This window comes from Branchiostoma belcheri, unplaced genomic scaffold, assembly GCF_001625305.1.
Source record: "Branchiostoma belcheri isolate BF01 breed outbred unplaced genomic scaffold, Haploidv18h27 scaffold80, whole genome shotgun sequence".
Classification (NCBI taxonomy): Eukaryota; Metazoa; Chordata; class Leptocardii; order Amphioxiformes; family Branchiostomatidae; genus Branchiostoma; species Branchiostoma belcheri.
The window spans coordinates 715911-729573 of NW_017804465.1; the positions used below are offsets into that span (position 1 = coordinate 715911).

General features: G+C 38.3%; 1 protein-coding gene across 1 annotated transcript in view; it reads right to left on the reverse strand.

Annotated features, from left to right (window-relative positions):
- LOC109486502 (voltage-dependent calcium channel subunit alpha-2/delta-2-like) overlaps positions 1-13663 on the reverse strand; it is a 73377-nt gene that overhangs the window by 40896 nt on the left and 18818 nt on the right. Inside the window, 1 exon segment of the mRNA XM_019790338.1 lies at positions 7969-8091. Within this exon segment, the coding sequence (XP_019645897.1) occupies positions 7969-8091 (123 nt within the window).

A 13663-nucleotide genomic window follows, 5' to 3' on the forward strand; every position in this document is an offset into this window, starting at 1 on the left:
GAATTCAGAAAGGAGATCCCTAAATTTATAGGAACTCTGGAGGAAAACGAAATAGAAGTATAGACACATTTTGAAGAGCCAATGCCAGCAAATTCATTCCTTTTGATGGGGATTTGATTTTTCTTTCAGTGGTCTAGACAGCTAGCTAACCCTAAAACCCCAAAAACTCAATTTAAGTATTTCAAAAACTTTTTTGCCTTCATTCTGAAGAGAGTTTGTCCCATATATATAAATTATAATATGGCCCCTGATACTGTAAGAGACTACTGTAGATAAATGTACAGATCCATCAAGGCCAGTGTGGGCTAAAGCAGGAAAAATCATGCAATACCATGTAAAACACAATTCTCACAAGAGTGACTGCACGTTTGTTGCTGTTTTCATCACTGTATTATTATTTTTTGTGTGTGTGCCGAGGGATATCTTGAAAACAGATCAGCAGATCTGAGAAATACTCCGGTTAAATAGACAAACTTAAACTGGTTCAATTTGAGAGTTGGTTCACAGCAGTGAGTACGTATTTGTACTTTTAGTATAGGCAGACACAATTATTCTCTCTTCACCTGAGCGATCGATAGCATGACCGTGACACAACGAAACCCTAAAGAAAACAGGGCAAAAAAGGAAGCCAGATAAAAAAGCCTAAAAACATGCCAAAAATAAGCCAGCTTGGAGAGTAAGTATTTGTACTTTTAGTACAAGCAGACACAATCATTCTCTCTTCAGCTGAGCGATCGATAGCACGACCGTGACACAGCGATGTCGGGTCAACCGCTGACGAGATTACTCCCGCGATGTTCGGGCGTCGGGAAAGATGAAGGACTGATTTGATCCGGTTGACAGTAGATTAAATCAGCATCGCGGGTTAATCCTTTTCATGTACGGGTCTGATGGATTTACTGTCTCGAACACGGGGGTCAACGACTCATAGGTCACCGAAATGTCAGCTGAATAAAAGACTTGTGTAAAAAGGTTGTGTAAAGAGAGTGTCTTTACTCAGTGTTAGTTACCAACCTGATGAAACTATTCACGGAGACCTGCAACAAAGATGTTGTATCTAGAGTTGTGCTTTATCCAGAACCATGCTCAGCAAGTCATCTTTGGATCTAAGTCAATGCATATCCAGAAACGTGCCTAGGGGCAAATCTACGATCTTGGATACTATCCAGAACCGTGCCTGATCCTAGCCCTCGGGTACAGAAGAACTAGATAGGCATAGCTCTGGACACGATAGGCCTGAGGGGTTTTGGAATATCAATGAACTGTTACAATTTCAACAGATTTTTCTCAGTATCAGCTTCTTTATTTAATGGCCTAATAGGTCTTATTGAAATGCAACAGTTGTACGATTTTCAGTTTAGATGTTCATGATTGAATACATACATATATAAATAGTAGCATATTTGTTGGCACTTTTGAGGATTACAAATTTTGCTGACATATACCTTACGAATTATGTTAAGGATATGCATGTATCAATAAAGAAATAAGATTGGGAAAGTTTATCAACCCTCCCTGCAAAAGAAACATGGGTCAGTCATAAATTACGACACCTGTGAGAATTGTTACTAACAGTGACGTGTATTTTCTAGATTACGATGAGCAGTAATTTTCCCATTGACAGCTGGTGGATTTCGAATGATTCCCGGTCGACCTGCGACGATTCCTGGCGCAGCACCTGTGAGAAACTGACGCAGCAGACGAGAGGGTCTCCAGAGGCTGAACATCGACACGACTGATTGGTGCATGGGCCTAGGAAAACAATGTTGTGTTTCCTGTTTGCCTTTACCAACCCTAGAAAACACTGCCAACCCTAGAAAAAATACAGACCCTTTTGGTGTCTGCATGGGCCTAGGAAAAAAATGTTGTTTCTGTTTCCCAACCAACCCTTGAAAAAACTTCTAAATTCCTTCTGAACTTCTGCAGGTATATATCAGCACCAAGGACAGGGCAATTACTACCGCATCCACTACTTTTCCGACCGACCCTAGGAAAATCTGACAACCCTAGTCTGATTGGTGCCTGGGCCTACAAATAAAATGTTGTGAATTTCCTTGGAGCATTGTTTACCTGGATGTCTAACCTTCATCAACATATCAGGGAACACAACATATTTTTCCCTACGCCTTGGTACCTGCTGCTGAGACATCTCTCTCCACAAATCAAGTCCCCTGCGCTCGGCAAGGAACCCTCTAATACCCCTACTGGGAAATCATGAAACATGATGCCGGCTTTTCACAAATAATCTGTCGCGCTTTCTGTGCCGTAATGCGCCCATGCGTCACTGTCGGTACTGTTTGCAAAGAACGAGTGGTAAATCAGCCGGGTTCATACAAGTGTCTGTTAGGCCACACCAATTCAATTTGTTGTTCCTTGGATTTTTTCAGAAAAAATATGAAGCAACAGGGCAATTTTGCTGGGTTCATACAAGTGTCTGTTACGCCACACCAATTTAATTTGTTGTTTCTTGGATTTTTTTCAGCAAAAATATATATGAAGCGACAGGGCAATTTTGCTGGGTTCATACAAGTGTCTGTTAGGCCACACCAATTTAATTTGCTGTTTCTTGGATTTTTTCAGAAAAAATTATGAAGCGACAGGGAAAAAAAAAAAACAGGCCAAGGCACCCCATGATAGCCGGATTTTATGTTACAATTTGAGCCATGAAGTGAACATACCAGGCTGGTTTATAATTAAAACAATTTTTGAACTTTTAATAAAACAGAGTTGCATTGTTACATTGAAAAACTTGAACAACTAGGAAGAAAGGGACTTTCTTCAACCGTTGGGGCCAAAATATGTCTTTTATTGAGCATTTTGCAGTTGATTTTGAAAAAAAAAATTTTTGTGTGTGTGCAAATCAGAAAAAAATGGACAGGGCGAATCCGAGAAACAACAAATTAAATTGGATTGGCCTGAAGAATGCGCAGTAAATTTGCAGGGTTCATACAAGTGTCTGTTAATAAGATCATAAATTCTCATCCCAGAAACGCTCTGCTGAATCGCGATAAGCAGGAAGGCATATTCGGTGTCAGAGGGAGGGTATTTGTAATATTCGGTTGACTGATGGTTTTGTCTATTGTACTTAAAGGCATCCAGCTGCCTGGAGTTTTTAGGGCTTGGAAACCCGACTTTTCAAAGTCAACATTCTAGTCACTTATGATCTACATACTGAGTTGAAACTACACAATCCCAATTTATGTTGACCCTAATGGAGCAAAAATACCTAAAATTCTGGCGGAAAATGTTTACTGGAAGGGCCCTGGGCTGATTTTTAGGATACCTCCCATAGAATGAAGGACTCATCTTGGGGCTTGTTTCTCCATTACCCAAAGTATGCAATAATGATTGAAATGTGCTAATGTGAAGCAGTATATGTCAATATCATTAAGATTGCCTTATTCAGAATTTTTCCAGTTTTGCTGCTCTGAAGTCCACCCCCCAAAAAAGTCTAGGGTCTGCAGGTTTTTCTAGGGTCGGTTGAAAAACAGGAGACACATTTTTTTTCCTAGGCCTTACAGTTTAAACTTGCTATACTACAATAACTGTGACTGTGACCACACTGCAAAGATCTAAAAACCAAGAAATCCACTAAGCGTAGCCTAAGTGGTGAAGTTTCAGGGGGACTGCAGGGATGTGTTGTGTCCACTGTGGAACGTGACATGACAGATGTGGTGCTTTACTGAGCTGCCTTATCTTTTCTTCCCATGATGAAATCACCACCCAAGACAGCTCCGGAAGATGGAAGACAAGAAATCCGCCCTGAAGCTAAGACATCCCTGGAGAGTCAACGCAGTACCTTAGGCCAGGGAAAAATCCTTGTGCTTCCGGTGTCCTGACAAGAAAAGAAACTCCAAGAGCTAAGGAATCTCAAGAGGCACAGGACACAGTGAAAGAAGATTAAGAAAGACTGAGTGCAGCTGTAGGATGTATCTACGCCAACGCAGTACCTTAGGCCTGGGATTAAATTTTGTGTTTCCGGTTAGTTTCCTGTTTCCCAACCGACCCTAGAAAAAACTGCTGAGCCTAGCTTTTTTTGTGTGGACCCCTGCAAGGAACATATATTTTATAAACATTTGCCACGTGCCTTCTCGCATCGAGGAACAGCATTATGTACACACTTTGTCCTTCCAATGTGTTTAAACAAAGCCTCTACTGGTACTTTTTAAACATCCGTATGTAATTGTGTATTAATTTTGTACTTGTTTTTTGTATTGTCCCTGTTTTTATATGGCCATTTGGCCTGAAACAAAGAATAAAATAAATTTAGCCCTACCAGTCTAGAGAAGGGACAATGCACCTTACATGCAAGGCTGAGTGACTAGTCACCACCAGGACTTTACAAAGTACTCGCTATAGCCTGATAAAGTCTTTGGTTGACAGTCAGAATCTCTTCTCATAAACTATACAACATGATGTACCCTGCTACCGTAGAGGAGCTTATACATCCAACACTGCAGCGCATATCATGTAATAAACTTTGAAGGGTGCATTTAGAGATACAGTACTATAACTGTAAATCTTAAAATGTTTACTGTGGCTTTATTTCAATGGTTTCTCAAAGTGACTGCAAATTTTTGTTTTGTATCATACTATTGAAACAGTCATGCTCTCAAATATCAGTCTGAGAGTTATCCAACCAAGAATTGAGGTGTTCAAAAACTCGTAGTTTCCAAGAACTATCGTAGACTGGAACTCGTTGCCACCAAGCACAGTTGGTGCATATCATCACTAGAAAGATTTAAACAACTCCTGAAATCAAATATGCAAAGATTGGGTGTAACAAGTCGTTCGGTGTGATATACATGTAGCTAGCTGCCACCGTGCCGCATGCCTGTGAAGCTGATGTGTTAGGCCTAAGGGCGGCTATACCGGCTATACAGATACAGACACCCTTACCAGCCCACCAAAACAAAACCTCCATTCAAGGAGGTAAAAAAAAACTTTGAAGGACACATTAAGAGACACAAAAGCCATCAGTTACACACAGCTGTTCCACATAGACTTATCAATCAATATGAGATGGAACTTCCGAACTTTTCTGTCAATATATTATATCAATATACAGCAAGCCTTACGGGACTGTGATAACACCACAGTAGGTGGTTATCACACAGGAAACAGATGGCATTATGCACTGCAGTGCAGTCAGAAGGCAGTAGCAGTACTATCAGCATAACAATATATATTTCATACATTTACAATACCAAAGTTTTGCGATATCTCGGAGAAACAGCCGGCGAGACTTAATGCCGTGACACTAGAGGAGGGAATCATCGCATCAGAGCATTGAAAATTATATATCTTGGGGCTTAGGGGCTGTCACATCGCATAACATAGATCATCATTACTGCAACTTGAAGAAGTATATTCAGTAGAGTGGATTCATTCCTCAAGCTATCCGACATCTATCACACCACAGTCCTCCCTCAGTAAGACATCTGGAGCTGCGTGCTTCCTGTTTGGAAACTTTTATTCAGCCTGTCAAAACCGGTTTGGCCCTGGGAGCTTACTCAAGTGCATAGAGACCATTTATGACTCAAGTTCAAGTTAGAAGTTGTAGAAGGCTTCCCAAGTTCACCATGTATATTCACAAGTTCAAGGGAGTCATCTAAGGACACAGCTACCTGCCTTTGTAATATTACTCTGGACATGCAACGTCAACTCATAATTTTAATGGGTGCCCTACAGCAAATTAAAGAGATCTACATTATTTTGTACTAATGCAGCATGTTATCCCTGAGGTCTGCACACTTCAGATATGTAGGTGTTCCAGACATTTTTGAAAAGGCCTTAATACGCCTATTTTTAAAAGCAGTGATCCACTTAGCGTTAATAACTATCGACCAATATCTGTCCTTCCCTGCGTATCTAAGGTCTTAGAAAACTAGTATATAATCGTCTTCTGAAACATTTAAATCAAAATAACATCCTATATAAACACCAATATGGCTTCAGAAAGGGCTATTCTACGTCTCTAGCACTCATACACTTAATGGAAAAAATCTCTACCGCTATAGATAACAAAGAATACACTATAGGAATCTTTCTCGATCTATCAAAGGCTTTTGATACAGTTAATCATTCCATTCTACTCAATAAACTAAAACGATATGGTATAAGTGACACCGCAATAAAATGGTTCTCTTCTTATCTATCCAATAGACAGCAATACGTAACCCTTAATGATAATAAATCACAACTTAAAATAATAGAATGTGGTGTCCCACAGGGTTCGATATTAGGACCCCTACTTTTTTTGATTTATTTAAATGACCTCGAAAAAGCATCTTCAATTATATTCTTTATCCTATTTGCAGATGATTCAAATCTTTTTCTCTCAAACTCGAATTTTGATACGCTAGTAAACCTGGCTAACGAAGAATTGAAAAAGGTTATATCGTGGTTTGAGGCAAATAAATTATCAGTCAATGTTAAGAAGACATACTACCTTATTTTCTGTAATAGAAATAAAACCTACAATAGAAGCGCCAAAATCTTTTTAAAAAATGTGACCCTTTCTCAAGAGAGTCAAGCCAAATTCTTAGGTATAATCATTGATGAACGATTGACCTGGAAACCACATATAACTATAGTTAGGTAAAAAAATTTCAAAAACTATCGGTATTATTGGAAAACTTAAACATCTTCTTACTCAAAAAACCATTATTACCATATACAATAGCTTAATATACCCATATCTAACCTACGGGAATATAGTCTGGGGATGCGCCTACAAAACCACACTACAGCCCCTAGTATTACTCCAAAAAAGATTTGTTCGTTCAGCCACCGGCGCCAGTTTCCACGCACATTCTGCACCTTTGTTTACAAAACTTAATATTTTGAATATTTTTGACATAAACAAACTTCATCTGATGCTATTTACGTTTAAATTCCTTACTTGTTCTCTTCCAGACACATTTAATGGTCTTCTAAATCTTAATTCCCATTTTCATACTTACCAAACTCGACAAAGTGCCCATTTACATATCCCCCTAGTTAGAACGTCCGTAGCCCAAATGAGTGTAAAATATAAATGTATAACTACTTGGAATAATCTCCCGCTCCACCTAAAATTTTTAACATCAATAATTAGCTTTAAACGAAATCTTAAAAATCACCTACTTTTCTTTTCCACCGACATTTGATTTCTTATTACTTTGATTTCATCTGTATAAGTTTGAATCTCCGTTTCTCTTTAAAATTCATTTTTTTTCTTGAGTTATTGCTTCAATTCTGCCAATGTCTGTATTGCAGTTCTGTTAACGTTAAAGTTATAGTTTTTAACATATCATTTCTAATTAGCGTTATTTATCAATCACTTTTGTTATTCATGTTACTATTTGTTTTGTTACTATTATCATTTTGATCATATTGATCAAATTTATTAATTACCTATTGTTATTTATTATTATCATTTGATTTGTTAGCATTATTTTAGTTGTTAATTAATTTTGTCGGGGAAGATCCCAGACAAGCCACTATGGCTTCATATCTTTCCCCAGCATTTTATTTTATTGTCAATAACATTTTCATTTTATTGTTATCAAATATATGCGAACCAATAAACAAACAAACAATACTAATAACACCATTTTTTGATACGGTCGTCTCAGGGTCCCCAGTGGAATTATTGTTAATCCATGACAGTTAATCGTTGTTGGCTGGATATTGTACAAGTAAAAATATGTATGAACAAAACTGGACGCTACCAAGTGTAAATTGGAACAGTGCATAATGAAATCATAAAAGTGAGCAGAAAGAAACAATGGGTAATTGAGTGGATGAAGGAAGGAGGAAATAAAGGAAGGAAGGAAGGAAGGATGGAAAGGAAGGGAGGAAAGGAAGGAAAGGGAGGAAGGAAGGAAGGAAGGAAGGAAAAAAGCAAGGAAGGAAGGAAGGAAAAAAGTAAGGAAGAAAGGGAGCAAGGAATGGAGTAAGGAACAAAGGAACGAATGATCCCACCTTGAGTGCCTTGGTGCGGACTGCTATGGAGCTGGCCATCTTATTGGTGGATGTCTGGATCAGCTGGGTACCGTTGATGGTCTGCAGGCTCAGTCTCCCAGCAGCCACCTCACTAGCATAGGCCTGTCAATCATGTACAAAGTTAGCTGTCAATCAAAAAAGTACACTGGGCAGTAGTCCTAGACACTTTGTGTGGGTGAAGAACTTTTTTATTCACAATATTTATTGAGTATTGGGCAAAAAGCAAAAGTTGCTTTATATAACTGCACCTTCTATTCAAAAACATACGAGTATAAAACACATTGACAAGATACATGCATAATCACAAGGTGGATAAAACCAAGATAAGTACAAGACAAGTTGGTGATCTATCAATTACGAGAATCTACCCGTACAGTAAATGAAGTTTTGAACTACATCAAAACATTACAGTTTTGTGGGTGTGCTTTTAAAGTAAAGGAGAAGTTGGTTGAACACTAATTTCAATACAAACTGTGTATAAGTTTTCTTGTGCATTTTCTCCTGTGCTAAGCGCCTTTCCCAAGGGTACAACATTGTGGTCTGCTAGGTATTTGAACCCCAAACCTTGGATTCAAAGTCAACAAGATCACCTCAATACCTTTGACACCTCCTTGTCACCTGTAATGTTCTATGAAAACAATTATCCACATATTTTCCAATGTGAACAATGGAAAGGCAACAACAATACTTTCAGCACCAAGGAGAGACATTGGTATTTATTCTATAGGCCCATTATTTGCATTGTGCTTGTGCATTGATCTAACACATCATCAGCATTAGAAGAAGAATATTAAAATGACAGCATGATACAACATAACAAGTACATGTACAAAAGAATTTAGATATGAAGATCGTTGATGAAGGTTAGACATCCTGGTAAATGAGACATTGAGGCAACAGTTTCTCAAGCAACTGGATAGGTTTAAAAATAGTCAGACATAATAACCTTAAAGAGGACTCAATCTACGGCGATTCCAGGAATCATCTGAGTGCAAAACTTCTCAACTTCATTAAAAACCCTTCCTCCATCGGCATGATTTCGGTAATGAGATCAAGGCAACAGTTTCTCAAGCTACTGGAAAGTGTTCAGACAAATTACTCTTAAAGAGAACTCAATTTATGGCAATTCTAGGAATCATCTAAGTGTACAACTCCCCAACTTTGCACTACATAACTACAAAAGAATCTAAATAGGGAGATTAAAATGGTCAGATACATGTAGAATAATCTTAAGAAGACTCAATTTACAATTCCTACAATTCTAGGAATCATCTGAGTGTAAAACGTCCCAACTTCACAAAAAACCCTCCCTCCTTTGGCATGATTTCATCCATCCATCAACCTGACGTAATCAATGCAGCATCTGACGAACACTCTATTCACATAATGCAAAAGGCCGCGAGAGGTCAACATCAAGTTAGCATCCTATTTCCCAAGGCTTGATGTTGTGTGGTTGTAATCAAAAGAGATGGATGGAGAATCACGTTGTATTGACAGTCGGAAGATGAGGAGAGTTTATGCGTGAAATTGTGGTTGCAACACCTTTTTGTGTGCTCTATCTGACTGTGCATCTGAACTAGAGCTGTGCTGAGCCGTTTTGGAAAAAGAGTTTACTGGGTTTGATACATGTAGGACTGTATTGATGAGGCAAGAAAATCTTTAAAATCACCTTTCATATAGGTCACACTTATTTAGTTCCATGGCATTCTGGTCTTTTACAGTGAAAAAATAGCAAGAAGACATGACAAAGTCTAAGTTAACTAATACCTATTGATACACAATCACTCTAAAAAAAGACACAGACTTGCTTTGGTAAAACCCTGTACAGAGCCCCACCAGAAAACCTCACACTAAAACCCCTGATGGAGCCCTCAAGAAAGAAGTCTAACTCTGACTCAAAGGCATCCAATGGAAGCAAAGATCCAGTAAATAAAGTAACACTCCCCCATACAGAACCCTTGGAAATTAAATCCCCCCAAACCCCTTTACACACCCTCTGACAGCCCCAAATCCCATCCACACCTCCCAAAACACTCTGCCATTACATATGATGTACGTATTCCCCGCAAGGCACAGTTTCTTTCAACTGCTGGCTTTCTGTTTTGAATTACAGCGGTTAAGCCGCTCTCTAGGCAGTGCCGTTTATGCAGCCATCTGAATTCCTTCCATTATATCCAGCACCATTTGAAAGCTGCAGCAGTGACTACAGCTTTAAAGTGTGACCCTGCATATTTCAAAAGTCTCTGTAATACTGGTTTATACTACAGTCTCATTTTCTTTTGTGAAACTTTATGCGACTTTCATGTAGCGAAAAGAATTACTAGTATGTTGCCATTTTCTTCACTGCGGAAGAAGCAGGAATAAAAATGCTGCCTCCTGCCCATGAAATCTCTAACTACCCTGGATAGCTTTCTTCAGATTTTAATACAGTCTCATTTTCTTTTGCAAAACTTTATGCGACTTTTGCAGCGAAAAGAATTATGTTGCCATTTTCTTCACTGCGGAAAAGGCAGGAATAAAAATGCTGCCTCTTGCCCGTGAAATCTTTAACCACCTTTGATAGCTTGCTCCAGGTTTTAATACCTGTCTAGAACCCATGGCTTAAGGCCAGATGTGGCAACTTAATAGTTATCTCTTCCAAACACCTGGTAATATCTTATGGTCGTGGCAGTTTAAAGACTGTCTTATGTACAGGCAGGTAAAATCTTTCTGTAGGGCTTTGACAACTTGATTTGTTGGAGCTCAAATCAGAAGATAAAGCAAAAAGGGAATAATCTAAACACGGAGTCTAAGAGAAGGTTTTATTTCTGCTCATCACACTTTCAAGATCAAATGAAGTAAAAGATTCTTGCTCTTTGTTTTTTTTTTGTCCTCTGGTTTTATTTTGAAATATTCCTGAAAGAAAAAAATACATTTATCTGAAGATTTAGACTGGTTTTTATTCTTAGACGACGTGTATTTCTTGTTCCAGTATACCAATTTAGGAACAGCCGACAAAAGAACAAGACATTTACATAAAAAGGCTTAGACTTTAGTTTGCTTGCAAAAGTCACTGCAACATAATGTAGCTTACATGTTTAAAACATCTTTGGTGTAATAACTGATACAGAGGAACTTTCAGTAAAACATTCAGACCCAAAAATAAATCAATACCTTACCTAACCTATGGGGAAATAAAATTCTGCATCCAAAATATGTAAATATTAGTAATTTAACTCCCAGACAGAGTTATTTTTGGTCCTTATATTTGGTAATTTATTTTTCATCTCTACCTAGATCTATACTTTAGAAGTGTACCCATTGAAAGCATACATTAAAAAACTTTGAGTGAAACTATGAAAAGATAAAATTGTGACTTACTGTCAGTAGATATATACTACACAATAAAAACAACTTTGTAACTGTATATATTCCACTCGCATCATATAGTTGAGCACCCATAATTTCAGCTGTTATTTTCCTACATTCCCTTTCAGCTCACACAGGGATATGAATACACTGAGAAAGAGCAATCGATAAAAATGCAGAAAAGGGGTATTATGCTCTGAACAATAAAAGTTTTAAAGCCATACTAGATCAATAAACATTACAATCTAGTGGTGGGATATAAAATGCACCTCTGCAAGATTTTTACAGCTAAACATTCTGCAGACGTATATATGGAACGTTATTACCACAGTAAGGAACAAATCTATAGAAACCTAACAAAGACTCAAAGCTTTACTGGTAGATATTTTGTAACAACACAAAACAATACTTTAATACTCCAAGTTTTGTGGCTATAAAATGTGTATTATAATTGGCTTGAGTGGAACAAATCTATAGAAACCTAACAAAGACTCAGAACTTGTTTTTTACTGGTAGATATTCTGTAACAACACAAAACAGCACTATAATACTCTACACTATAATACTTTTTGTGAACAATGTAAATTGTGTATTATAGTGGGTTTGTAATGCAGATGATGCATCTGTAAAAATGAACTGTCACATTTCATAAGGTACAGTGAGGGCTTTTTCATACCAGGCCTACGGAGCAATTTACCGACCTAACCAACCATCGAGGACCTCCATTTATTGTCCCATCTGGAGCAATAGATAAAGGAATGACGTGTAGTTTATTGGTTGGTCACTATTGAATGAGTCCGAGACGCAAAAAAAGGTGAACAATAAATCGATGATGTTAAACCTTTGAAAAATTTTTAGTATTTTGTAAATTAATACACACAAACACACACAGGCACACACACACACACACGCACGCACGCAAAAACACACTTATACACACACACAAACACACAGGTACACACACACTCACACACACACACATACACATAAACACACACACACACACCACACACATACACAATCACACTCACTCACATACACACACACACATACACAAACACAAACACACACACCAAAAAAAGGCATCTCCAACATAACAAGCCATCTTGGAATCAATTCAGAAAACCCTCAACAGGTTTTCCCACTTGAAACATTCTGAAATTGACAAATGGATGAGCCCGGATGGCATCAGGCCTAGAAGTTAAGAAATGATGAATGTAGCTGCACATCCCACTACTTATCAATGCCAACAGACACATACAAACACAAAACACATGTGCATATACTTAAACACACACACATCAATACACATTCACACACACACACACATACACACACACACACACACACACAAACACTCACATACACACAGACACACACACACAAACACTCACACACACACACACACACACACACACACACACACACACACATACTCACACTCACACACACACACACAAAAAGACATCTACAATATAACAAGCCATCTTGGAATCAATTCAGAAAACCGTCAACAGGTTTTCCCACTTGAAACATTCTGAAATTGACAAATGGATGAGCCCTGATGGCATGAAGCCTAGAAGTTAAGAAATGATGAATGTAGCTGCATATCCCACTACTTATCACTGCCAACAGAAACATACAAACATACAGACACATGTGCACATATATTTGAACACACACACACACACACACACACACACACACACACACACACACACACATACACACACACACACACACAGGCACACATACCAACACACACACACCAAAATAACACACACTCACGCTTTCGAAATAACAAGCCATCTTGGAATCAATTCAGAAATCACTCAACAGGTTCTCCAACTTGAAATATTCTGAAATTGACAAATGGATGAGCCCTGATGGCACGAAGCCTAGAAGTTAAGAAATGATGAATGTAGCTGCATATCCCACTACTTATCAATGCCAACAGACACATGCAAACACAAAAACACACACAGACATACATACACACTCTCTCTCACACACACACACACACACACACACACACACACACACACACCAAAAAAAGACATCTCCAACTAACAAGCCATCTTGGAATCAATTCAGAAATCCGTCAACAGGTTCTCCAACTTGAAACATTCTGAAATTGACAAATGGATGAGCCCTGATGGCATGGAGCCTAGAAGTTAAGAAATGATGAATGTAGCTGCATATCCCACTACTTATCACTGCCAACAGAAACATACAAACATACAGACACATGTGCACATATATTTGAACACACACACACACACAAACACTAACACACACACACACTCACACACACACACACACACAC